At 39.1% G+C, this 27,249-nt stretch overlaps 1 protein-coding gene across 1 annotated transcript in view; it reads right to left on the bottom strand.

Annotated features, from left to right (window-relative positions):
* Positions 1–27,249, bottom strand: part of NPFFR2 (neuropeptide FF receptor 2) — a 117,313-nt gene that overhangs the window by 5,259 nt on the left and 84,805 nt on the right. Inside the window, 2 exon segments of the mRNA XM_003265723.4 lie at positions 4,720–4,819; positions 18,986–19,320. Of these exon segments, the coding sequence (XP_003265771.3) occupies positions 4,720–4,819; positions 18,986–19,320 (435 nt within the window).

Below are 27,249 nucleotides of genomic sequence, written 5' to 3'. Positions count from 1 at the left end.
TGGCACATCATAAATGCTCAACAACATGTGTGAATGAATGAATGGATGAATGATTTTCAATCTTAAAATCTAGATAAAATTTCAGATTTATTTTAGCTCATTTGCATTTCTGCTGTTAGAAACGTCTATATTGTAGTGTGAAAAATAGGGAAATTTTACCATCTCCAATTATTTATTTTTAAAGTATGGAAAATTCAATAGTTTCATTTTCTTATTACTGAAACTTTAGTAAGTATGTTGCTCTTAAAGAGGTAGATATTCTCAGGTTCCTTTCCAAAATGGCAGGATAGGAACAGCTCTGGTCCGCAGCTCCCAGCGTGATAGGCACAGAAGATGGATTATTTCTGCATTTCCACCTGAGGTTCCTGGTTCATCTCACTGGGACTGGTTGGACAGTGGGTGCAGCCCACTGAGGGTGAGCCAAAGCAGGGTGGGGCATTGCCTCAGCTGGGAAGTGCAAGCGGTTGGAGGATTTCCCTTTCCTAGACAAGGGAAGCCATGACAGACTGTACCTGGAAAATCGGGACACTCTTGCCCAATGACAGGATCAAATTCAAATATAACACTGTTAACTTTAAATGTAAATGGGATAAATGCCCCAATTAAAAGACACAGACTGGCAAATTGGATAGAGTCAAGATCCATCACTGTGCCGTATTCAGGAAACCCATCTCACATGCAGAGACACACATAGAATCAAAAGAAAGGGATGGAGGAAGATCTACCAAGCAAATGGAAAGCAAAAAAAGGCAGGGGTTGCAACCCTAGTCTCTGATAAAACAGACCTTAAACCAACAAAGATTAAAAGAGACAAAGAAGGCCATTACATAACGGTAAAGGGATCAATTCAGCAAGAAGAAATAACGATCCTAAATATATATGCACCCAATACAGGAGCACCCAGATGCATAAAGCAAGTCCTTAGAGACCTACAAAGTGACTTAGACTCCCACACAATAATAATGGAAGACTTTAACACCCCACTGTCAATATTAGACAGATCAATGAGATAGAAGGTTAACAATGATATCCATGACTTGAACTCAGCTTTGCACCAAGAGGACCTAATAGACATCTACAGAACTCTCCATCCCAAATCAACAGAATATACATTCTTCTCAGCATGATATCACACTCATTACAAAATTGACCACATAGTTGGAAGTAAAGCACTCCTCAGCAAATGTAAAAGAACAGAAATCACAACAAACTGTCTTTCAGACCACAGTGCAATCAAATTAGAACTCAGGATTAAGAAACTCACTCAAAACAGCACAACTGTATGGAAACTGAACAACCTGCTCCTGAATGACTACTGGGTACATAATGAAATGAAGGCAGAAATAAAGATGTTCTTTGATACCAATGAGAACAAAGATACAACATACCAGAATCTCTGGGACACATTTAAAACAGTGTGTAGAGGGAAATTTATAGCACTAAATGCCCACAAGAGAAGCAGGAAAGATCTAAAATCAACACCCTAACATCATAATTGAAAGAACTAGAGAAGCAGGAGAAAACTAATTCAAAAGCTAGCAGAAGGCAAGAAATAACTAAGATCAGAGTAGAACTGCAGGAGATAGAGACACAAAAAACTCTTCAAAAAATCAATGAATCCAGGAGCAGGTTGTTTGAAAAGATCAACAAAATTGATAGACTGCTAGCAAGACTAGTAAAGAAGAAAAGAGAGAAGAATCAAATAGATGCAATGAAAAATGATAAAGTGGATATCACCACCAATCCCACAGAAACACAAACTACCATCAGAGAATACTGTCAACACCTCTACTCAAATAAACTAAAAAATCTAGAAGAAATGGATAAATTCCTTGACACATACACCCTCCGAAGACTAAACCAGGAAGAAGTTGAATCGCTGACTACACCAATAACAGGCTCTGAAATTGAGGCAATAATTAATAGCCTACCAACCAAAAAAAGTCCAAGAACAGATGGACTCACAGCTGAATTCTACCAGTGGTACAAAAAGGAGCTTGTACCATTCCTTCTGAAACTATTCCAATCAATAGAAAAAGAGGGAATTCTCCCTAACTCATTTTATGAGGCCAGCATCATCCTGATACCAAAGCCTGGCAGAGACACAACCAAAAAACAGAATTTTGGAGCAATATCCCTGATGAATATCAATGCAAAAATCCTCAATAAAATACTGGCAAACTGAATCCAGCCACACATCATAAAGCTTATCCACCAAGATCAAGTTGGTGTCATCCACGGGATGCAAGGTTGGTTCAAGGTACACAAATCAATACATGTAATCAATCACATAAACAGAACCAAAGACAAAACCACATGATTATCTCAATAGATGCAGAAAAGGCCTTCGACAAAATTCAACAGCCTTCATGCTAAAAACTCTCAATAAACTAGGTATTGATGGGATGTATCTCAAAATAATAAGAGCTATTTATGACAAACCCACATCCAGTATCATACTGAATGGGCAAAAACTGGAAGCATTCCTTTTGAAAACTGGCACAAGTCAGGGACTACCTCTCTCACCACTCCTATTCAACATAGTTTTGGAAGTTCTGGCCAAGTCAATCAGGCAAGAGAAAGAAATAAAGGGTATTCAATTAGGAAAAGAGGAAGTCAAACTGTCCCTGTTTGCAGATGACATGACTGCATATTTAGGAAACCCCATCATCTCAGCCCAAAATCTCCTTAAGCTGATAAGTAACTTCAGTAAAGTCTCAGGATACAAAATCAATGTGCAAAAATCACAAGCATTCCTATACACCAATAACAGACAAACAGAGAGCCAAATCATGAGTGGACTCCCATTAACAATTGCTACAAAGAGAATAAAATACCTAGGAATCCAACTTACAAGGGATGTGAAGGACCTCTTCAAGTAGAACTACAAACCACTGCTCAACGAAATAAAAGAGGACACACACAAATGGAAGAACATTCATGCTCATGGATAGAAAGAATCAATATCGTGAAAATGGCCATACTGCCCAAGGTAATTTATAGATTCAATGCCATCCCCATCAAGCTACCAATGACTTTCTTCACAGAATTGGAAAAATCTACTTTAAAGTTCATATGGAACCAAAAAAAGAGCTTGCATTGCCAAGACAATCCTAAGCCAAAAGAACCAACTGGAGGCATCATGCTACCCAACTTCAAACTATACTACCCAACTTCAAACTATACTACAAGGCTACAGTAACCAAAACAGCATGGTACTGGCACCAAAACAGAGATGTAGACCAATGGAAGAGAACAGAGGCCTGAGAAATAACACCACACATCTACATCCATCTGATTTTTGACAAAGCTGACAAAAACAAGCAATGAGAAAAGGATCCCTATTTAATAAATGGTGCTGGGAAAACTGGCTAGCCATATGTAGAAAGCTGAAACTGGATCCCTTCCTTACACCTTACACAAAAATTAATTCAAGATGGATTAAAGACTTAAATGTTAGACATGAAACCATAAAAACCCTAGAAGAAAACCTAAGCAATACCATTCAGGACATAGGCATGGGCAAAGTCTTCATGACTAAAACAAAAAAAGCAATGGCAACAAAAACCAAAATTGACAAATGGGATCTAATTAAACTAAAGAACTTCTGCACAGCAAAAGAAACTACCATCAGAGTGAACAGGCAACCTACAGAATGCGAGAAAATTTTTGCAATCTACCCATCTGACAAAGGGCTAATATACAGAATCTACAAAGAACTTAAACAAATTTACAAGAAAAAAACAAACAACCACATCAAAAAGTGGGCAAAGTATATGAACAGATACTTCTCAAAAGAAGACATTTGTGCAACCAACAGACATATGAAAAAATGATCATCATCACTGGTCATCAGAGAAATGCAAATCACAACCACAATGAGATACCATCTCACACCAGTTAGAAAGGCCATCATTAAAAAGTCAGGAAACAACAGATGCTGGAGAGGGTGTACAGAAATTGGAACACTTTTACATTGTTGGTGAGAGTGTAAACTAGTTCAGTCACTGGGGAAGACAGTGTGGAAATTCCTCAAGGACCTAGAACTAGAAATACCATTTGACCCAGTGATCCCATTACTTGATATATACCCAAAGGATTATAAAGCATGCTACTATAAAGACACACGCACACATATGTTTATTGTGGCACTATTCACAATAGCAAAGACTTGGAACCAACCAAAATATCCTTCAATGATATACTGGATTAAGAAAATTGTGGCACATACACACCATGGAATACTATGCAGCCATAAAAAAGGATGAGTTCATGTCCTTTACAGGGTCATGGATGCAGCTAGAAACCATCATTCTGAGCAAACTATCACAAGGACAGAAAACCAAACACCACATGTTCTCACTCATAGATGGGAATAGAACAATGAGAACACTTGGACACAGGGTGGGGAATATCACACACCGGGGCCTGCCACTGGGTGGGGGGCAGGGGCAGGGATAACATTAGGAGAAATACCTAATGTAAATGACGAGTTGATGGGTGCAGCACACCAATATGGCACATGTATACATATGTAACAAACCTGCACGTTGTGCACATGTACCCTAGAACTTAAAGTATAATAATTTAAAAAAAGAGGTAGATATTGTGAATGCAATTTGAAAAGATATGCCCAAATTTAGTAGGTTATATATTTTTCTGGTATACTAGTTGCAGACATGCCCATTTTTGTGGATTCAGAGTTTGGTGCAGACTTACCTATCTACAGCAATTGCAACTAACGTAAAGACTGAAGCTGCGACAGATATTCCCTGAACCAATCCACTGATCTTGCACATCGTGTTTCCAAATGGCCATCCTGAAAAGAAAATGAAACAGTCTTTCAAAAGATCATATTTTCAAAATCTCACTGAAAATGAAAATAGAAAGTTGTGGAAACAAAGACTAATGTAACTGTTTTCTACATGATAGGCAGAGAACAATCAATGTTTCTCAGTATTTCCCCTAATATCTCCAGAGCTCTGTTTTTCAGTACACTAAAAATAACATCAAAACTTACATAGTAGTTATCACATTCCAGGCACTATAAGTGGTCTCTGTCTATTAACATACCTAATCCTCACAACAAGCTTTTGAAGGCTTTGTTATTTTCCTCACAATATAGACGAGGTAACAAATAAACAAATATCACATACTTTGACACAGCTAGTTAGGAGCATTTTAAGAATTTGAGGTGGGGGTGGAGCCAAGATGGCCGAATAGGAACAGCTCCGGTCTCCAGCTCCCAGCCCCAGCGACACAGAAGACGGATGATTTCTGCATTTCTGCTTGAGGTACCGGTTTCATCTCACTAGGGAGTGCCTAACAGTGGGTACAGGACAGTCGGTGAAGCACACTGTGCACGAGCCGAAGCAGGGCGAGGCATTGCCTCACTCAGGGAGCGCAAGGGGTCAGGGAGTTCCCTTTCCTAGTCAAAGAAAGGGGAAACAGATGGCACCTGGAATATCGGGTCAGTCCCATCCTAATACTGCGCTTTTCCAATGGGCCTGGAAAACGGCACACTAGGAGATTGTGTCCCGCACCTGGCTCGGAGGGTCCTATGCCCATGGAGTCTCGCTGATTGCTAGCACAGCAGTCTGAGATCAAGCTGCAAGGCGGCAGCGAGGCTGGGGGAGGGGCGCCCGCCATTGCCCAGGCTTGCTTAGGTAAACAAAGCAGCCAGGAAGCTCGAACTGGGTGGAGCCCACCACAGCTCAAGGAGGCCTGCCTGCCTCTGTAGGCTCCACCTCTGGGGGCAGGGCACAGACAAACAAAAACTCAGCAAGAAACTCCACAGACTTAAATGTCCCTGTCTGACTGACAGCTTTGAAGAGAGTAGTGGTTCTCCCAGCACGCAGCTGGAGATCTGAGAACGGACAGACTGCCTCCTAAAGTGGGTCCCTCACCCCTGAGCAGCCTAACTGGGAGGCACCGCCCCAGTAGGGACAGACTGACACCTCATTCAGCCGGGTACTCCTCTGAGACAAAACTTTCAGAGGAACTATCAGACAGCTGAATTTGTGGTCTCACGAAAATCCGCTGTTCTGCAGCCACCGCTGCTGACACCCAGCCAAACAGGGTCTGGAGTGGACCTCTAGTAAACTCCAACAGACCTGCAGCTGAGGGTCCTGTCTGGTAGAAGGAAAACTAACAAACAGAAAGGACATCCACACCAAAAACCCATCTGTACATCACCATCATCAAAGACAAAAAGTAGATAAAACCACAAAGATGGGGAAAAAACAGAACACAAAAACTGGAAACTCTAAAAAACAGAGCACCTCTCCTCCTCCAAAGGAATGCAGTTCCTCACCAGCAACGGAACAAAGCTGGATGGAGGATGACTTTGACGACTTGAGAGAAGAAGGCTTCAGACGATCAAACTACTCTGAGCTACGGGAGGAAATTCAAAACAACAGCAAAGAAGTTAAAAACTTTGAAAAAAAATTAGAAAAATGGATAACTAGAATAACCAATGGAGAGAAGGGCTTAAAGGAGCTGATGGAGCTGAAAGCCAAGTTTCGAGAACTACGCGAAGATTGCAGAAGCCTCAGTAGCAGATGCGATCAACTGGAAGAAAGGGTATCGCTGATGGAAGATGAAATGAATGAAATGAAGAGAGAAGGGAAGTTTAGAGAAAAAAGAATAAAAAGAAATGAACAAAGCCTCCAAGAAATTTGGGACTATGTGAAAAGACCAAACCTACGTCTGATTGGTGTACCTGAAAATGATGGGGAGAATGGAACCAAGTTGGAAAACACTCTGCAAGATATTATCCAGGAGAACTTCCCCAATCTAGCAAGGCAGGCCAACATTCAGATTCAGGAAATACAGAGAACGCCACAAAGATACTCCTCGAGAAGAGCAACTCCAAGACACATAATGGTCAGATTCACCAAAGTTGAAATGAAGGAAAAAATGTTAAGGGCAGCCAGAGAGAAAGGTCGGGTTACCCACAAAGGGAAGCCCATCAGACTAACAGCTGATCTCTCAGCAGAAACTCTACAAGCCAGAAGAGAGTGGGGGCCGATATTCAACATTCTTAAAGAAAAGAATTTTCAACCCAGAATTTCCTATCCCGCCAAACTAAGCTTCATAAGTGAAGGAGAAATAAAATACTTTACAGACAAGCAAATGCTGAGTGATTTTGTCACCACCAGGCCTGCCCTAAAAGAGCTCCTGAAGGAAGCACTAAACATGGAAAGGAACAACCGGTACCAGCCACTGCAAAAACACGCCAAATTGTAAAGACCATCGAGGCTAGGAAGAAACTATAGCAACTAACGAGCAAAATAACCAACTAACATCATAATGACAGGATCAGATTCACACATAACAATATTAACGTTAAATGTAAATGGGCTAAATGCTCCAATCAAAAGACACAGACCGGCAAACTGGATAAGGAGTCAGGACCCATCAGTGTGCTGTATTCAGGAAACCCATCTCACGTGCAGAGACACACATAGACTCAAAATAAAGGGATGGAGGAAGATCTATCAAGCAACTGGAAAACAAAAAAAGGCAGGGGTTGCAATCCTAGTCTCTGATAAAATAGACTTTAAACCAACAAAGATCAAAAGAGACAAAGAAGGCCATTACATAATGGTAAAGGGATCAATTCAACAAGAAGAGCTAACTATCCTAAATAAATATGCAGCCAACACAGGAGCACCCAGATTCATAAAGCAAGTCCTCAGTGACCTACAAAGGGACTTAAACTCCCACACAATAATAATGGGAGATTTTAACACCCCACTGTCAACATTAGACAGATCAACGAGACAGAAAGTTAACAAGGATATCCAGGAATTGAACTCAGCTCTACATAAAGTGGACCTAATAGACATCTACAGAACTCTCCACCCCAGGTCAACAGAATATACATTTTTTTCAGCACCACACCACACCTATTCCAAAATTGACCACATAGTTGGAAGTAAAGCTCTCCTCAGCAAATGTAAAAGAACAGAAATTATAACAAACTGTCTTTCAGACCACAGTGCAATCAAACTAGAACTCAGGATTAAGAAATTCACTCAAAACCCCTCAACTACATGGAAACTGAACAACCTGCTCCTGAATGACTATTGGGTACATAATGAAATGAAGGCAGAAATAAAGATGTTCTTTGAAACCAACGAGAACAAAGACACAACATACCAGAATCTCTGGGACACGTTCAAAGCAGTGTGTAGAGGGAAATTTATAGCACTAAATGCCCACAAGAGAAAGCAGGAAAGATCCAAAATTGACACCCTAACATCACAATTAAAAGAACTAGAAAAGCAAGAGCAAACACATTCAAAAGCTAGCAGAAGGCTAGAAATAACTAAAATCAGAGCAGAACTGAAGGAAATAGAGACACAAAAAACCCTTCAAAAAATTAATGAATCCCAGAGCTGGTTTTTTGAAAAGATCAACAAAATTGATGGACCGCTAGCAAGACCAATAAAGAAGAAAAGAGAGAAGAATCAAATAGATGCAATAAAAAACGAAAAAGGGGATATCACCACTGATCCCACAGAAATACAATCTACCATCGGAGAATACTACAAACACCTCTATGCAAATAAACTAGAAAATCTAGAAGAAATGGATAAATTCCTCAACAAATACACCCTCCCAAGACTAAACCAGGAAGAAGTTGAATCTCTGAATAGACCAATAACAGGTTCTGAAATTGTGGCAACAATCAATAGCTTACCAACCAAAAAGAGTCCAGGACCTGATGGATTCACAGCTGAATTCTACCAGAGGTACAAGGAGGAACTGGTACCATTCCTTCTGAAACTATTCCAATCGATAGAAAAAGAGGGAATCCTCCCTAACACATTTTACGAAGCCAGCATCATCCTGATACCAAAGCCTGGCAGAGACATAACCAAAAAAGAGAATTTCAGACCAATATCCTTGATGAACATTGATGCAAAAATCCTCAATAAAATACTGGCAAACCGAATCCAGCAGCACATCAAAAAGCTTATCCACCATGATCAAGTGGGCTTCATCCCTGGGATGCAAGGCTGGTTCAACATACGCAAATCAATAAATGTAATCCAGCATATAAACAGAACCAAAGACAAAAACCACATGATTATCTCAATAGATGCAGAAAAGGCCTTTGACAAAATTCAACAACCCTTCCTGCTAAAAACTCTCAATAAATTAGGTATTGATGGGACGTATCTCAAAATAATAAAAGCTATCTACGACAAACCCACAGCCAATATCATACTGAATGGGCAAAAACTGGAAGCATTCCCTCTGAAAACTGGCACAAGACAGGGATGCCCTCTCTCACCGCTCCTATTCAACATAGTGCTGGAAGTTCTGGCCAGAGCAATCAGGCAGGAGAAGGAAATAAAGGGTATTCAATCAGGAAAAGAGGAAGTCAAATTGTCCCTGTTTGCAGATGACATGATTGTATATCTAGAAAACCCCATTGTCTCAGCCCAAAACCTCCTTAAGTTGATTAGCAACTTCAGCAAAGTCTCAGGAAACAAAATTAATGTACAAAAATCACAAGCATTCTTGTACACCAATCACAGACAAACAGAGAGCCAAATCATGAGTGAACTCCCATTCACAATTGCTTCAAAGAGAATATACCTAGGAATCCAACTTACAAGGGATGTGAAGGACCTCTTCAAGGAGAACTACAAACCACTGCTCAATGAAATAAAAGAGGATACAAACAAATGGAAGAACATTCCATGCTCATGGGTTGGAAGAATCAATATCGTGAAAATGGCCATACTGCCCAAAGTAATTTATAGATTCAATGCCATCCCCATCAAGCTACCAATGACTTTCTTCACAGAATTGGAAAAAACTACTTTAAAGTTCATATGGAACCAAACAAGAGCCCACGTCGCCAACTCAATCCTAAGCCAAAAGAACAAAGCTGGAGGCATCACGCTACCTGACTTTAAACTATACTACAAGGCTACAGTAACCAAAACAGCATGATACTGGTACCACAACAGAGACATAGATCAATGGAACAGAGCAGAGCCCTCAGAAATAATGCCGCATATCTACAACTATCTGATCTTTGACAAACCTGACAAAAACAAGAAATGGGGAAAGGATTCGCTATTTAATAAATGGTGCTGGGAAAACTGGCTAGCCATATGTAGAAAGCTGAAACTGGATCCCTTCCTTACACCTTATACAAAAATTAATTCAAGATGGATTAAAGACTTATATGTTAGACCTAAAACCATTAAAATCCTACAAGAAAACCTAGGCAATACCATTCAGGACATAGGCGTGGGCAAGGACTTCATGTCTAAAACACCAAAAGCAATGGCAACAAAAGGCAAAATTGACAAATGGGATCTCATTAAACTAAAGAGCTTCTGCACAGCAAAAGAAACTACCATCAGAGTGAACAGGCAACCTACAGAATGGGAGAAAATTTTTGCAACCTACTCATCTGACAAAGGGCTAATATCCAGAATCTACAATGAACCCCAACAAATTTACAAGAAAAAAACAAACAACCCCATCAAAAAGTGGGCGAAGGACATGAACAGACACTTCTCAAAAGAAGACATTTATGCAGCCAAAAACACATGAAGAAATGCTCATCATCACTGGCCATCAGAGAAATGCAAATCAAAACCACAGTAAGATACCATCTCACACCAGTTAGAATGGCCATCATTAAAAAATCAGGAAACAACAGGTGCTGGAGAGGACGTGGAGAAATAGGAACACTTTTACACTGTTGGTGGGACTGTAAACTAGTTCAACCATTGTGGAAGTCAGTGTGGCGATTCCTCAGGGATCTAGAACTAGAAATACCATTTGACCCAGCCATCCCATTACTGGGTATATACCCAAACGACTATAAATCATGCTGCTATAAAGACACATGCACACGTATGTTTATTGCGGCACTATTCACAATAGCAAAGAGTTGGAACCAACCCAAATGTCCAACAACAATAGACTGGATTAAGAAAATGTGGCACATATACACCATGGAATACTATGCAGCCATAAAAAATGATGAGTTCGTGTCCTTTGTAGGGACATGGATGAAACTGGAAAACATCATTCTCAGTAAACTATCGCAAGGACAAAAAACCAAACACCGCATGTTCTCACTCATAGGTGGGAATTGAACAATGAGAACTCATGGACACAGGAAGGGGAACATCACACTCTTGGGACTGTTGTGGGGTGGGGGTAGGGGGGAGGGACAGCATTAGGAGATACACCTAATGCTAAATGACGAGTTAATGGGTGCAGGAAATCAACATGGCACATGGATACATATGTAACAAACCTGCACATTGTGCACATGTACCCTAAAACCCTAAAGTATAATAAAAAAATAAAAAAAAATAAAAAAAAAAAGAATTTGAACCTGGGCAGTAAGACTCCAGAGTCTAAACCATTGACTCTGATGCAATAATGCCCTTTAAATGAATAAACAGTCAGAATGTCGGTTTTCTAGTTTGGAAAGGCACCCCAAAATTATGAGGAATCAGGAGTTACATGCAGAATAAAATGTATTTATTAATATAGAATGAAATGAGACAATTTACCCCAGAGACACATCCAGAATAAAGAGCACTTTGCACAAACAAAAGTATTACTTAGCTAAAGTTTATAAAAAAAAATAATAAAATTATTGTAGTAGTTTGATATTCTAAACCCCCATCTGTTATTACAGAAAAGGAACAGTAGTCTTCTCCTAGCAAATATTCTCATTTCTCAAAAGATGAATATTATGCATTTCTCAGAGTTTTGAAATTTGTTTTTTTAATTTTTCTGCAATTTATTTTCTGAAACAAAATATTCTTACCCGTAAAGTATCTTTAAATAACCTAAATAATTCAAGTATATCTTTTAAAAGTCACCTATCCAGATCATATTAAAATAAATGCTTGAGTGACTCTAGTGAGTGGAAACCAAAAGAGAATAAAATGTGTTAGCTTATGATAGTATTATTTGTCAACAAAAATGCAAAAAAGTGTGTGTAGCCGTTGATTGAACATGGAATATTAAGCATATATTTTACCTTATCTCCCTCACACAATTCCACTGAAATGATAGGTGTAGGATAAAGCATAAATCCTTAGAAATTAAAGTGCCAGATACTACTAAATGTGGGTTGAGAAAACAACATGATTGGTGGAAATTTTGTATAAATCCAATTAGATGCCACTGGCTTTTCCCCCATGTCGATAGAAGAATGGAGATTTACTCTCTGAGGAGGCAGAACCATAAGTACTCTAAACCCCGAGTCACCAGGTGCAGGGGTAATGAGTGCCACTGTGAGGCAGAAGGATTAAGCGAAGGTATATCGCTGCACTGCATGGCAATGTGGAATGTAACAGCCAGCCCTACATTCCTACGGCAGTACGTTAGAAAATCTCCTTCTGGAAAAAGTGACCTGTTCAATAACACTGATATGCAGATTTTTGACAGTTGTAAATTTCCCAATGAATAGTCCAGACTAATGAAGTGGACAGTGGTCCTAACCTTATCCTCCAGGCACGCAGAACTTCCAGGCAGCCACGCTATGCCTCACTCTAAAACACAGAAGCTAAGAAGCAGTTAACTAAATCTAGTCTTTTTTTTTCTGGTGGTATTTTGTTTTGTTTTGGTTTGTTTGTTTCTTTGTTTTGAGACAGGGTGGAGTGCAGTGGTGTGATCATGGCTCACTGTAGCCTTAACCCCTGTGCTCACACCACCACCCGGTCCCCAGGCTCAAGCCATCCTCCTACCTCCAGCTCCTGAGTAGCTGGGAATGCAGGTGCAGTCCACCACACCAGTTGTTTTTTGAAAAATTTTTAGTAGAGATGGGGTCTCACTATGTTGCCCAGGCTGGTTTTGAACTCCTAGGTTCAAGTAATCCTCTCACCTTGGCCTCCCAAAGTGTTAAAATTACAGGCATGAGCCACTGCACCCAGCCTCAGGGCTAGTATATGATAGCACAACAGAGTGACTATAGTAAAGAATAATTTATTGTATATTTAGCAATAACTAAGAGTAGAATTGAAATGTTCTTAACACAAAGAAATGATAAATGCTTGAGGTGATGGATATCCCAAATGCCCTAATATGATTATTACCATAATATGATTATTACACATTATATGCCTATATCAAAACATCATATGTACCCCATAAATATACACATATGTACCCATATTAACTAAAAAAACAAATTAAAACAATTTTTAAATGCAATGAAAAATAAGCAGTTAACACTAGGGAAACCTCAAACATAAAAGAAAAAGACTAACACACATAGGAAGAAAAATACTTATAGGAAAACCAAATTGAGCCAGACATATGAAAAATAGAAAACAGAAAAAAATATTACTAATAACCCCAGAGATATAATGCACTTTGTCTGTGAAACATGTGCCTGATACTGTTTGTATCATGATACTGTTGTATCATGGTGGGAACTACAGAAATATGCAGAAAATAAAAATAACTCAAAATATTTAAGATATGGTAACAGTATTGAGGAGTTCAACATAAAGTTTAAAAGAGAAAGTTGAGAAAATCTTTGAAAATAGAAGAATGAGGCGCAAAAACTTAAAGTAAAAAGATGAAAAAAATTAAAAGAGCAATCCAGAATCTCTAATATCTGATTGATATGAGTAGAAGAAAGAAAAACAGAAAAGAACTCCACAAGAAAATTCCCTAAGATTAAAGGCCACTCATTTTCAGATAGAAAAGCCAGAATTTATGTCCAGCACAATAAATACAAAATAAAAAGGCTTACTTCAAAGCATAGTTTCATGGAATTGAGAACATTAGGGATAAAGGGAAGTTCTAAAAGCTTTCCATAAGAAAATAAAATACAAATCATGGGCAAAAGAAGAAAGAATTAAATATCATATTTTTTCAGCAGTAATAGCATATTTTACAGCAGTAGCAATAGAGTAATTCCTTTGAAATTCTGACGGAAGAAATTTCCAACCTAGACTTCTTCATACAGCTAACTAATTAAGTGTGAGGGCAGAATAAAGATACTTGCAGACAAATAAGAGCTCAAACGTTTCATCTCAATAAACCATTTCACAGAAAGGAATAAACCAAAAAAGAAGTGGACATGGCATCCAGAAAATGGGATTGTACACAAAGAGAGGTGAAGAGAGTTGTTAGGGTATCAGTGAAGGGGTATCCCAGAGCAGAAGCTGCTCTGCCCTGAGAGTAATGTGTTCCTATAAAGACAAGAGAACAGAAAACACCAGGAAAGGTATATTTATAGATACCTGATATGTTTAAAGGTATTGACAAGAGAGTAACACCTCTGGAAGCGAATTTGAGGATACATTACTAATGGGTACACACCCAAACTAAGCAAATCAAAATATACCCTTAATAAATCTAGGAAAATGAAAAACATTTTATAAGAGAGAAATTGATATAGCACTTTCCAAGGCTCAGCAGGGATAAGATATATGTAAAATAAGAACGTATATTCTGTAGGTTGATTCAAACAAAAATTGTGATATAATTACACCAGGAGAGTGTGAGAAGGCGAAGTGTATGAATGCATGTTTGTGCTGATGTGGTGAAAGTTGATGACAACTCAATTTACGTCTATGAGAGTTTGAAGAAAAAATATTGAAAACATGTTATTTAGAAATATAGTAGTAATTACAAAAAAATAAAAGCAAAAATTGCCAAAGGTGGCTGCCTCCTGAGAATGCAAACAAAGAGCTAAAGATGGGTAATTTTTATTTTTTATTTTTGGAGACAGAGTCTCGCTCTGTCACCCAGGCTGGAGTGCAGTGGCACAATCTCGGCTCACTGCAACCTCCGCCTCCATGGTTCAAGCGATTATCATGCTTCAGCTTCCTGAGTGGCTGGAATTACAGGTGCATGCCACCATACCAGGCTAATTTTTGTATTTTTCGTAGACATGGAGTTTCACCATGTTGGCCAGGCTGGTCTTGAATTCCTGGCCTCAAGTGATCTGCCTTGGCCTCCCAAAATGCTGGGATTACAGGTGTGAGCCACTCTGCCTGGCCAAGGATGGGTAATTTGTATGCAAGAACTTTAAAATAATTAATGTAATTTAAAATATGTATGGGACAAAATACTGAGAGCACTTTTTGTTGGCAAAATAACTTCCCTAAAAGTCTCAGGATAAAAAAAATCAATGTACAAAAATCACTAGCATTCCTATAGATCCACAACAGTCAAGCTGAGAGTCAAATCAGGAACTCGATCTCATTCAAAATTTCCACAAACAGAATAAAATATCTAGGAATACAGCCAACTAGGGAGGTGAAAGATTTCTACAAGGAGAACTACAAAACATTGTTCAAAGAAATCCATGATGACACAAACAAATAGAAAAACACTCCATGCCCACGGATAGGAAGAATCAGTATCATGAAAATGGCCACACTGCCCAAAGCAATTTATAGATTCCATGCTATCCCTATTAAATTACCAATGACATTCTTTACAGAACTAGAAAAATTATTTTAAAATTCATGTGGAACCAAAAAAGAGCCTGAATAGCCAAAGCAATACTAAGTAAAAAGAACAAAGCTGGAGGCATTATGCTACCCAACTTCAAACTATACCACAAGGCTATGGTAACAAAAACAGCATGGTACTAGTACAAAAATAGACACATAGACCAATGGAACAGAATAGAGAACCCAGAAACAAGTCCATGCACCTACAAATATCTAACCTTCAACAAAGCTGACAAAAACAATGGGAAGTAATGGGGAAAGGACTCCCTATTTAATAAATGGTGCTGGGATAACTGGCTAGCCATGTGCAGAAGATTGAAACCAGACCCCTTCCTTTTACCATGTACAAAAATTAACTCAAGATGGATTAAAGACTTAAAGGTAAAACCCAAAACTATGAAAACTCTGGAAGACAACTAGGCAATACCATTCTGGACATAGGAACAGGCAAAAATTTCACTAGGAAGACACCAAAAGCAATCACAACAAATGCAAAAATTCACAAATGGAATCTATTAATAATTAAACTAAAGAGCTTCCACATGACAAAAGAAAATATCAACAGAGTAAACAGACAACCTACATACTGAGAGAAAATTTTTGCAAACTTTGCATTTGACTAAGGTTTAATATCCAGCATCTAAAAGGAACTTAAACAAATTTACAAAAAATAAACAACCCCATTAAAAAGTGGGCACAGGACATGAACAGATATTTTTCAAAAGAAGACATACATGTGGCCAACAAACATATGAAAAAAAGCTCAACATCACTGAGTATTAGAGAAATGCAAATAAAAACCACAATGGGATATCATCCCACACCAGAGTGGCTACTATTAAAAAGTCAAAAAATAACAGATGTTGGTAAAATTGTGGAGAAAATTGAACACTTTCACACTGTTGGTGGGAAATGTAAATGAGTTCAACCATTCTGGAGGACAATGTGGCAATGTCTCAAAGACCTAAAGACAGAACTACCATTCAACCCAGCAATCCCAATACTAGGTGTATACCCAGAGGAATATAAATTGTTCTATTATAAAGACACATGTATGTGTATGTTCATTGCAGCACTATTCACGATAGCAAAGACATGGAATCAATCTAAATACCCATCAATGGTAGATGAATAAAGAAAATGTGGTACATATACACCATGGAATACTATGTAGCCATAAGAAAGAATGGGCTCATGTCCTTTGAAGGAACATGGATAGAGCTGGAAGCCATTATCTGCAGCAAACTAATGCGAGAACAGGAAACCAAATACTACATGTTACTACTTATACGTGGGAGCTAATGATAAGATAGAGGGGAATGACACATACTGGGGCCTATCAGAGGGTAGAGGGAGTAAGGACGAAGAGACTCAGAAAAAAAAAAACCAATGGGTAATAGGCTTTATACCTGGGTGACAAAATAATCTGTACAACAAACCCCCATGACACAAGTTTACTTGTGTAATAAACTTGTGCATGTATCCCTGAATTAAAAATAGAAGTCGAATTAAAAATAGAAGTTAAATAAAAAAAACTTGTCTGAGAGTGATAACAATAATTTTTATCAATTTGTACACCCTCTTTTTGTTTAGCACAGTATCTTGATAATGTAACTGATACGGATGTGAGGCAAGGAAATGCTAGTTAGAAAAGGATGGAGTCCCTGGCAGGGACTCCACCCTCAAGCTTGGACCTTGTGGCTCTAAGTGAGAACATGCAATCCTGTTTTCCCACCTGAACGTTGCCTTTTTCAAAATCACCCTGCCCTGCCACGCCCCACATCCTATACCTATAAAAACCCCAGGTTCCAATGGCACAGCAGCAGAGTGGTGCAGCAGAGAAGGAGAGAAGACAAGAAGCGTCTGAACATCGAGAAAAAAAACAGCTGGGCATTGGAGACTATGGTTGGAGAGGAGTTCAGCCGGGGACCATCAATCATCTTCCCACTCCATCCCGGTTCCAGCTCTCTATCCTGCTGAGAGCCACTTCCACCGCTCAATAAAATCCTCCACATTTACCGCCCTTCAATTTGTTCATGTGACCTGATTCTTCCCGAATGCCAGACAGGAACTCAGGTACCAAGAGGGCAGGTGCAAAATACTGTCACCCTGACCCTCCACTGAACTGGTTAACATTCAGCTGTCTGCTCTCTGGGGCTCCAGGGATCGCAGCCAACTTCTAGACACAACCATGGGGCTGGTACAGGATTAGTTCCTGCTGGCACCCAAAAGCACTTGCCCTAGCTCCTGCACCTGCTCACCTGCAAGCTACCCCTCCCACAAGGGGCTTGAGAGTTGCAGGTGGAGTAAGGGAGCCGCCCCTTCACCAGTCCCGAAAAGGGGTCAAGGGAACGGATTTTATCATATCCTCAATAAATTCTTTTTTAATGATAAACATCACAAAAAGTCAGATCTATGCAGTATGTGACTGACAGAACTTGTGCTCTGAACTCTCCCTGAGTCCCACTCCAGAGAAAGGAAGGAAACAGGAAAACTCCTAAGAGAAATCTCTTTTCCTATCTTTCAGTAAATTGATGCTGAATGCTATAAAAGTATATGAGCTTTGTTATGGCTCATGCTGTTCTAAATATATTTGATATTCTTTTGATTTTCTTTTTTATTACACAGATTTGGAATGTCAATAATGTTAGCACTGTTCTTTAATTAATACAACAAATACTTATTAAGCTGGTATTGTGTATAAAAAGTGTATTGGAAGCTGGAGATACATTTTTCCTGCACTTCAGGAGCATGTAAGGTAGTGCTAAACTAAGAGTAAGGGAGTCACCCCTTCACCAGTCCCTTGAAAGGGTGAAGGGAACAGTCCTTTCATCACGTCCTCGATAAAATTTTTTTTAATAATAAACATCACAAAAACTCAGATCTATGCAGTAAAGTAAAGTACTTCTCTGGGCCCAGAAGTACTATAGGGTGCTACCCTAAGCTTTACAATGTAAACTTACTTATGTTGCATACATAAACTACCAATTTTTGAAGAATCATTAAGATTGTTGCATCTTCTCTCAAAAACTCTAGCTAACCAAATGAGAGCCTAAATTTCTACTTATGTTAGATTGAAGACATTGCATTAACTCAAATCAGATGTATCAGTTCTTTGGAGCTTACAGTTCATAGTGATATTTCTATCATCTTATATGTGCCCTGAACTTTATAAAGAAAATTCAAAGGCTTCAGGTAAGACATACTAAATCTTATTTTCTCATGACCTCCAGTGAATACTCTATAAAAATAGCAGCCTCCACTTTCTGTTTCTATTATATCACTTTTACTTTCCTCCAGAATCATTCTCATTCTCTAATTATATAACTATTTGTTTATTGTCTGTCTACTCCTTCAGAATGTAGATCCAATGAGGGCAGGTGCCTGGATCAGTTCCTGGAATTCCGTAAATATCTGTGAATAAATGAATGAATGAACAGCCCTGCCAATCGCTGTCGAAATATGGGACAAATATTTCATATTATCTTCGAGCTGCACAAAAGCCAACATACCTGCTATAATATTGTCCAGCAGTGTTATAGGCATGCAGAATATGCCAACTAGTAAATCACTTATGGCCAGGTTTAAGATGAAGAGATTAGTGACTGTGTGCATATGTTTGTTCCTCATTACAATAAAGCAAACCACAGTATTTCCCACCATGCACAAAAAGAATATCAGAAAGTAGGAAATAATGAAGATTGCTGCCACTTGAGGCTGGTGAAGATAGTAGTTCACGTAGGTAATATTAATATCTGAGTACAGATGATGCTTTGTGTCATTGACACTCCAGATGGGATGCCAGTTTTCTGAAGAGTTTGTGTCCCATTTCTCATTCATGATGAACCTTAACAAAGAAGAGACAGAAAAGAAAAACATAATTAGGAACCAGTAAAGCATAAATTCTGTGCCTGAGTTTAAGAGGAACACTTGTAAAATGCCACGGAAATTTTATGGTCTTTCTATAATAATCTATAAGTTTTACATAAAAGTGAATTATAAATAAGGCACTCAAATTATTAGGATTTTAACCAAGAGCATTTGAAAATTCCAATTTGTGCCACAGGTAATGGTTATTATTATATTTTATTTCTAATACACTCTATATTTCACTTCTTTTGGCATGCACTCTATCCATTTCCCTTGCTTTCCAAAACTCTACTCCAGGTATCATATCTTCCCTCTACCTCCAGGTATCATATTCTGTCAAGACCTACTTATTAATTTAAAGCTAACTCACATGACTCTAGCTTTCCTGATAATCTGAACAAGATACAATGTCTACATCTTTGAAACTCCTAAAGAAGTAAGCTTCTTGTATTTGCCATATTCTGTTCTGACTCAATTAATTCAATATTATTATTATTTTTTGCAGGGGTTTCACTCTGTCACCTGGACGGGAGTGCAGTGGCCCCATCTCAGCTCACTGTAGCCTTGATCTCCCAGGTTTAAGTGATTCTCCTGCCTCAGCCCCACAAGTAGCTGAGGCCACAGGTGCATGCCATCATGGCCAGCTAATTTTTGTATTTCTAGTAGAGATGGAGTTTTGCCATTTTGCCCAGTCTGGTCTTGAACTCTTGAGTTCAAGTGATCCACCCACCTCAGCTTCCCAAAATGCCAGGATTACAGGCATGAGCCACCGCGCCTGGCCTGAATATTATTTTTAGATACTTTTCTATGCAGACACAGCCACCATATTGTGAGTCTCTTAATATAGGGCCAGGTTTCTTGTCTTGGTTTCATTTAGCGTAATTCTATTCATATACAATGTATCAAGAAATTATTTAGAATCTGTATGTCCTTTTTTTTTTTTTTTTTTTTGAGATGGAGTCTTGCTCTGACACCCTGGCTGGAGTGTGCAGTGGCGCGATCGCGGCTCACTACAAGCTCTGCCTCCCAGTTCACGCCATTCTCCTGACTCAGCCTTCTGAGTAGCTGGGACTACTGGTGCCCTCCACCATGCCTGGCTAATTTTTTTGTATTTTTCTTAGAGACGGGGTTTCACTTTGACCGTGTTAGCCAGGATGGTCTTGACCTCCTGACCTTGTGATCCGCCCGCCTCAGCCTCCCAAAGTGCTGGGATTACAGGCTTGAGCCACCGTGCCCGGCCTGTATGTCTTAATGTAGACAGCTTAATCAATCCTGTATGTCAGAGGTCCCCACAACTACCCCTAGGTATGGTGATTCACTAGAATGACTCACAGGACCCAGCATATAATGTATTCACAGCTAATATATATTAAAGTGAAGGATGCAATGCAAAATCAGGAATGGAAAAGGTACATGGGGTGAAGACTGCAGGAAATTAGGCATAAGCCTCATGCACCTAATCTCAGTGGAGTCACACAGAACATGCCTAATTCCTCCAGTAACAAACTGTGAAAACACATGTAAAGTGTTGTCAACCAGAGAAGCTCACTAGAGACTCAACACCCAGGGTGTTTCTTGGAGAATGATCAAGTGGGGATCTACTTCCTAGCATATATCAAAATTCCAGACTCCCAGATAGAAAGTAGATATTCAGCATAAACCATGTCGTTTGTACAGTCTAGGCATAGTGAGCCACTCATTTAAGTAAACCTGTGTATCAGTACAGGAAGTGTTTATTACTTAAGTTCCCAGACCCCAACCAAGGGCCAACTTAGCAAGCAGGCTTTTCTCAGGGTAGCAGCCTCAGGCCTGCTTGTTATCTCTTTTCTACACACCTTGTTAATTAATTGAACAGAAGGTTATATCTGCCCATAAATGAAAATGATGAATTTGACAGTGGGCTTATAAAATTGACCTCCCCACACTGTTGGTGTGTTCCAGCAAAGAATTATAAATGACTGCTTAAAGCAGTGGACAAAAGTTTGAAACAGGATAGTTACATAGTCTGAAATTATCTACCCACAAAATACTTTATTAATTTCAAAGTTAAAATTGTAATTTTTCAGTGAAAAAACTGGGCAAATTCTACCTTAGTTTAATGATCCAAGATAACATTTTGGATAATGAGATGCAAATATATCATATGCTTCTTGATGTAATGCATGAGAATTCAACATCAGTTTAGCAATATTTTTGTCAAAAATGCATAATCTTATCCTGAGGAAATATCACAAAATTTCTAAATTAGAAAAATTCTATAAATGTAAAATATTTCAATATTAATCTGCCTCAGAAATGAATGAATGCTTATTGTCCTTAGCTATAAAATTTAAACTTCCTACCACCTATGGTCAGCAGCATAATGGTTTCCCAAGTGCCTCTGTCCAAATTTCCGGAACTTCTGAATAGGTTAGGTTACATGGCGGAGGGGAATTAAGGTTGCTAATTAGCTTATATTAAAATAGGATATCCTGGTTATATAGGTGGGCTTAATGTAATCGTGAGAGTCCTAAAAAGTGGAAGAGACACAGAAGCATCAGTATTAGAGCTATTCTAGGTGAGACCAACTTGATGGGCCATTGCTGGCTTTAAAGATTGAAAAGGACCATGAGCCAAGGAATGCAGACAACCTCTATAAGCTGGAAAAGAAAAGCAAGAAGACAGATTATTCTGTAGAGCCTTAAGAAAAAAAAGCAGCCTTGCCAACATCTTGATTTTAGCCTAGTGGAAACCATTCCAGACTTCTGGCCTTCAGAATTACAAGATAACAAATGTGTGCTATTTTAGACACTAAGTGTGACAACTTGGTACTGCACTAATAGGAAACCAATAAACCACCTATCCTTCCCCAATTTTTGTAGTATTACCTGAGATCTTTTCCTTGAACTTTCTATATACATAGTTGAGAGGTTGGAGGTTTTCTTTTCCACAATGGTTGAACTAATTTACACTTCCACCAACAGTGTAAAAGCGTTCCCTTTTCTCCACATGCTCTCCAGCATCTGTTGTTTCCTGACTTTTTAATGACTGCAATTCTAAGTGGCATGAGATGGTATCTCATTGTGGTTTTGATTTGCATTTCTCTCATGACCGGTGATGATGACCTTTTTTTCCATATGTTTTTTGGCCTCATAAATGTCCTCTTTTGAGAAGTGTCTGTTCATATCCTTCACCCACTTTTGGATGGGGTTGTTTTTTCTGGTAAATTGTTTAAATTCCTTGTAGATTCTGGATATTAGCCCTTTGTCAGATGGATAGATGGATAGATTGCAAAAATTTTCTCCCATTCTGTAGGTTGCCTGTTCCCTCTGATGGTAGTTTCTTTTGCTGTGCAGAAGCTCTTTAGTTTAATTAGATCCCATTTGTCAATTTTGGCTTTTATTGCCATTGTTTTTGGTATTTTAGTCATGAAGTCTTTGCCCATGCCTATGTCCTGAATGGTATTGCCTAGGTTTTCTTCTAGGGTTTTTACGGTTTTAGCTCTTACATTTAAGTCTTTAATCTGTCTTGAGTTAATTTTTGTATAATATGTAAGGAAGAGGTCTAGTTTTAGCTTTCTACATATGGCTAGCCAGTTTTCCCAGCACCATTTATTAAATAAGGAATCCTTTCCCCATTGCTCGTTTTTGTCAGGTTTGTCAAAGATCAGATGGTTGTAGATGTGTGGTATTATTTCTAAGGCCTCTATTCTGTTCCATTGGTCTATATATCTGTTTTGGTGCCAGTACCATGTTGTTTACTGGTACCAAACTATACTGTAACTGTACAGTTACAGTAGCCTTGTAGTATAGTTTGAAGTCAGGTAGCATGATACCTCCAGCTTTATTCTTTTTGCTTAGAATTGTCTTGGCTATACGGGCTCTTTTTTGGTTCCATATGAAATTTAAAGTAGTTTTTCTAATTCTCTGAAGAAAGTCAATCATAGCTTGATAGGGATAGCATTGAATCTATAAGTTACTTTGGTCAGGACCCTGTTTGCCTGGGTATCACCAGCAGAGGCTGCAGAACAGCAAAGATTACTGCCTATTCCTTCCTCTGGAAGCTTAATCCCAGAGAGGCACCTGCCAGATGCCAGCTGGAGCTCTCCTGTTTGAGGTGTCTGTCAACCCTTGCTGGGAGGTGTCTCCCAGTCAGGGGGCACAGGGGTCAGGGACCCACTTGAGGAGGCAGTCTGTCCCTTAGCAGAGCTGGAGCACTGTGCTGGGAGATCTGCTGCTCTCTTCAGAGCCAGCAGGCAGGAATGCTTAAGTTTGCTGAAGCTGCACCCACAGCTGCTCTTCCCCCAGGTGCTCTGTCCCAGGGAGATTTTATCTATAAGCCCCTGTTTGGGCTGCTGCCTTTCTTTCAGAGATGCCCTGCCCAGAAAGGAGGAATCTAGAAACGCAGTCTGGCTACTGTGGCTTTGTGCTGCCTCAGTTGGCTCTGCCCTGTTGAACTTCCTGGAGGCTTTGTTTACACTGTGAGAGGAAAACTGCCTACTCAAGCCTCAGTAATGGCGGACATCCCTCCCCCAACTAAGCTCGAGCCTCCCAGGTCTACTTCAGGCTGCTGTGCTGGCAGTGAGAATTTCAAGCCAGTGGATCTTAGCTTGCTGGGCTCCGTGGGGGTGGGACCCACTGAGCCAGACCACTTGGCTTCCTGGCTTCAGCCCTCTGTCCAGGGGGGTGAAGGGTTCTGTCTCACTGGGGTTCCTGGTGCCACTGGGGTATGAAAAAAAGAAAAACTGCAGCTAGCTGGGTGTCTGCCCAAATGATCCCCCAGTTCTGTGCTTGAAACCCAGGGCCCTAGTGGCAAAGGCACCTGAGGGAATCTCCTGGTCTGCAGGTTGCAAAGACCATGGGAAAATCATAGTATCTGGGCCAGAATGCACTGTTCCTTAAGGCACAATCTCTCAGGGCTTCCCTTGGCTAGGGGAGGGATTTCCCAAACCCCTTGTGCTTCCCTGCTGGGGTGATGCCCCACCCTGCTTCGGCTCACCCTCTGTGGGCTGCACCCACTGTCTAACTAGTCTCAGTGAGATGAACCAGGTACCTCAGTTGGAAATGCAGAAATCACCTGCCTTCTGTGTTGATCTCGCTGAGAGCTGCAGACCAGAGCTGTTCCTATTCGGCCATCTTGCCAGCTACATTTAGATTTTTCAGTGCTTATTTCAATATTTTAATAAGGCAGCTTCTCCATGTATTAAATTGTTATATTGCATTTAATAGTATTATAAATAATTACAGTGTGTATATAACTACAAAGCTTCTCAAGATGTTTCCAAATTATTGTATTTGCTGAGTTAGTACATATATGAGACCAACTCCTTATCCCTTTGACAGGAATAACAATCTATGTACAGCATATTTAGATCCCACTATTTTTTGCCCATATCCTTGCAGACTTGCTCCATTATCTATTGGAAATTTTGGTACAAAAAAATTTGAATCCAACCCAATATTTTTATTTTCTTATAGGTGCTATGCATTTTTATATATTGTATAGAAGAGATTTTTTAATCCTCAAATTTTTTAGCTATATTAGCATATATTTTTTCTATTGATTTTTTTTTTCTGAAAGAAAACAAATCCTGTCCAATTCTCATCTCAGTACTTCCTTCAGGTCAGAAGTCATTAACTGTCCCACTGTTATATTCTCTATCATGGATACCTATTTTCCATATGTTGATATGCTATATCCTATCTTTCAAAAATTATTGGTTTATAAAAATATTTATTTTTCTGTTGAAGATTTTTGCTGCCTTTGCCAACCACATTTCCATTTTGTTATGCCATTTTATACTGTATTATAAAGTATATTCTGTGAGAGTAGAGACCAGTTCACAGTTGAATTCTCAGTACCTAAAAGCGTGGTTGAACCAATAATTGGTGCTCAACAAGTATTTGTTAAATGCATTAATTAATCTCATCATGTAATTTTTGTTTCATAGATTGTAGTTTTTTTCTTTTGTAATTTCTTGGTTGTTAAGCATTTGCTGTCTCAAATTTTCTTCTATTAAAGGTATGTGCATGTCTTCTTGTAATAACATAGGGTTTAAAACATTAGGCTCTGGAGTCTAATTGCCTGCACTCAAATCCCACATCTTGTTTTCTATTGATATTTCCTGGAAGATAGATGCATGATTAATAACTGCATGACTTTAAGTAAATTATTTAATCTCTTTGTATTTCAGACTCCTTATCAAAAAAGTAAAAATAATAATTATACAAACTTCATAGTGTAGTTAGGTTTTCATCAAATAATTGTAGTTAAAATTTATTGTATGCTTATCAGATGTCAGATTCAGTGCTAAGCATTTTTATATGCATTGGTGTATTATAGTCTTATGGTAGGACAGTCAAATAGGAAACTGAAGCAATGGCCAAATTAACTAATCTGCTAAAGGTCACACCATCAGTAAAAAGCAGAAGTGGGATTTTATTCTGTGCAGCTCTGCTCCAGAGCACATATTTTCAACCTTACACTATAATTTATATAAAGCACATAAAAGGGTACATACTTCAAAGTAAGCACTCCGTGAACATTTGATATTATTTTCCTTTCCTTCCTCCATATGTTTTTCACTTTTGCCCTGCCCACTTCTTCTTTTATTCCTTTCTTCCTCCCTTTTGGTTTTAAAACCATTTTTAATATATCTCAGTTTACTTTTTTTGTTAGCTTACTCATATTGTGTTTAGGGCTAGTGCTACCAGAACACAAACAAAGTATTATGTATGGTGTGCTTTTTATTTTTTCCTTTTTTATTCATTAATGTTAACATCATTCCTTCAGAAAGTTATCTCAAGGACTGGGTACTGAAATTGTTTACATTTTCTTTCGTTATTGGATTCCTGAAGCAGGTGGTAAAGGGCCAGAATCATATGGACATTCCATCAGGGAAACAGTTCACTGTACTCTTTCTTGGAAGTGAGGGGAAAATCTTTTGTTCATTCATTCATTTACTGATTTAACAAATATTGACTGTGTTGACAATGTGCTAGGTACTGTTCTAAGAACTAGGGAATATAACAACGAAGCAGACCATGTCACAGCTTTCATGGTAATGAGGAATATAGATACTGGTATTCTGGAGCAAGCTTACAGTGAGAGCCAGTTGTGTACATCTCTGCCCAAAGGCACATTCAGTAATGTTATGGTTGCTGCTTGAAGTTGACTGTGATTGATATATTTACACCATGAGAACTGGCAAACTCTAAAGATGAAACCTCTTTATTTTTAAAAATTAATTATTAAACATGTATTCATATGCCAACAGATTAAACCAAAGCATCAGAAGCAGAAGATAAACGTAAAAATGAGGATAATTAGGAAGGTTAAATAGAAAAGGAATTAAGTGACTACTGTAAGGGATAATTGGAAGGACAGCCAAGGAAGGAATGAGGCCAATAGACCCAAGTTCAGGCAAGCTGATTTATTGTCAGTCCTGCCGGGCTGCCTCCTGACAAAAGCAGAGGAGGCAGCCCCGCTTACAGGCTATAGCAAGGTTTTATAGGGCATAGAACTGCATCAGGGTGAAGGAAAAAGAAAAGGTGGCAGGTGGCGGGGGGTGTCCTTTGTGCCAGGTGTCTGACCGCTTCCTGGAGATGTTTTTCTTGCCAGTTCTGTTGTGTAAGGTAGACGTCTTGACCGCATCCTGGAACAGCTGGCCTCCGGTCAGACAGATACAGGTGGGTTTGGGGTAGGGGGTTTTACTTTTGGCCTTTGGGGCTTAGGTCTACAGGAGGGGGAAACAGTCCAGTTGGGTGGACCCTAACAACTACAACTAAACTGAAAAGAAGATACAACACAAGCAAAAGAGGTACAGTAAATGAGGCAATGTAGAAGATCAGAGTGACAGTATAATATAAAATTATAAATATGCCTGAACAAAAGTTTTAATCAAACTAATGCCCATAAAAGAAATAAG

Source organism: Nomascus leucogenys, chromosome 9 (genome assembly GCF_006542625.1).
Source record: "Nomascus leucogenys isolate Asia chromosome 9, Asia_NLE_v1, whole genome shotgun sequence".
Classification (NCBI taxonomy): Eukaryota; Metazoa; Chordata; class Mammalia; order Primates; family Hylobatidae; genus Nomascus; species Nomascus leucogenys.
The sequence above is the reverse complement of the archived record's forward strand: the minus strand, read 5'-3'. Positions and strand labels throughout refer to the sequence as shown.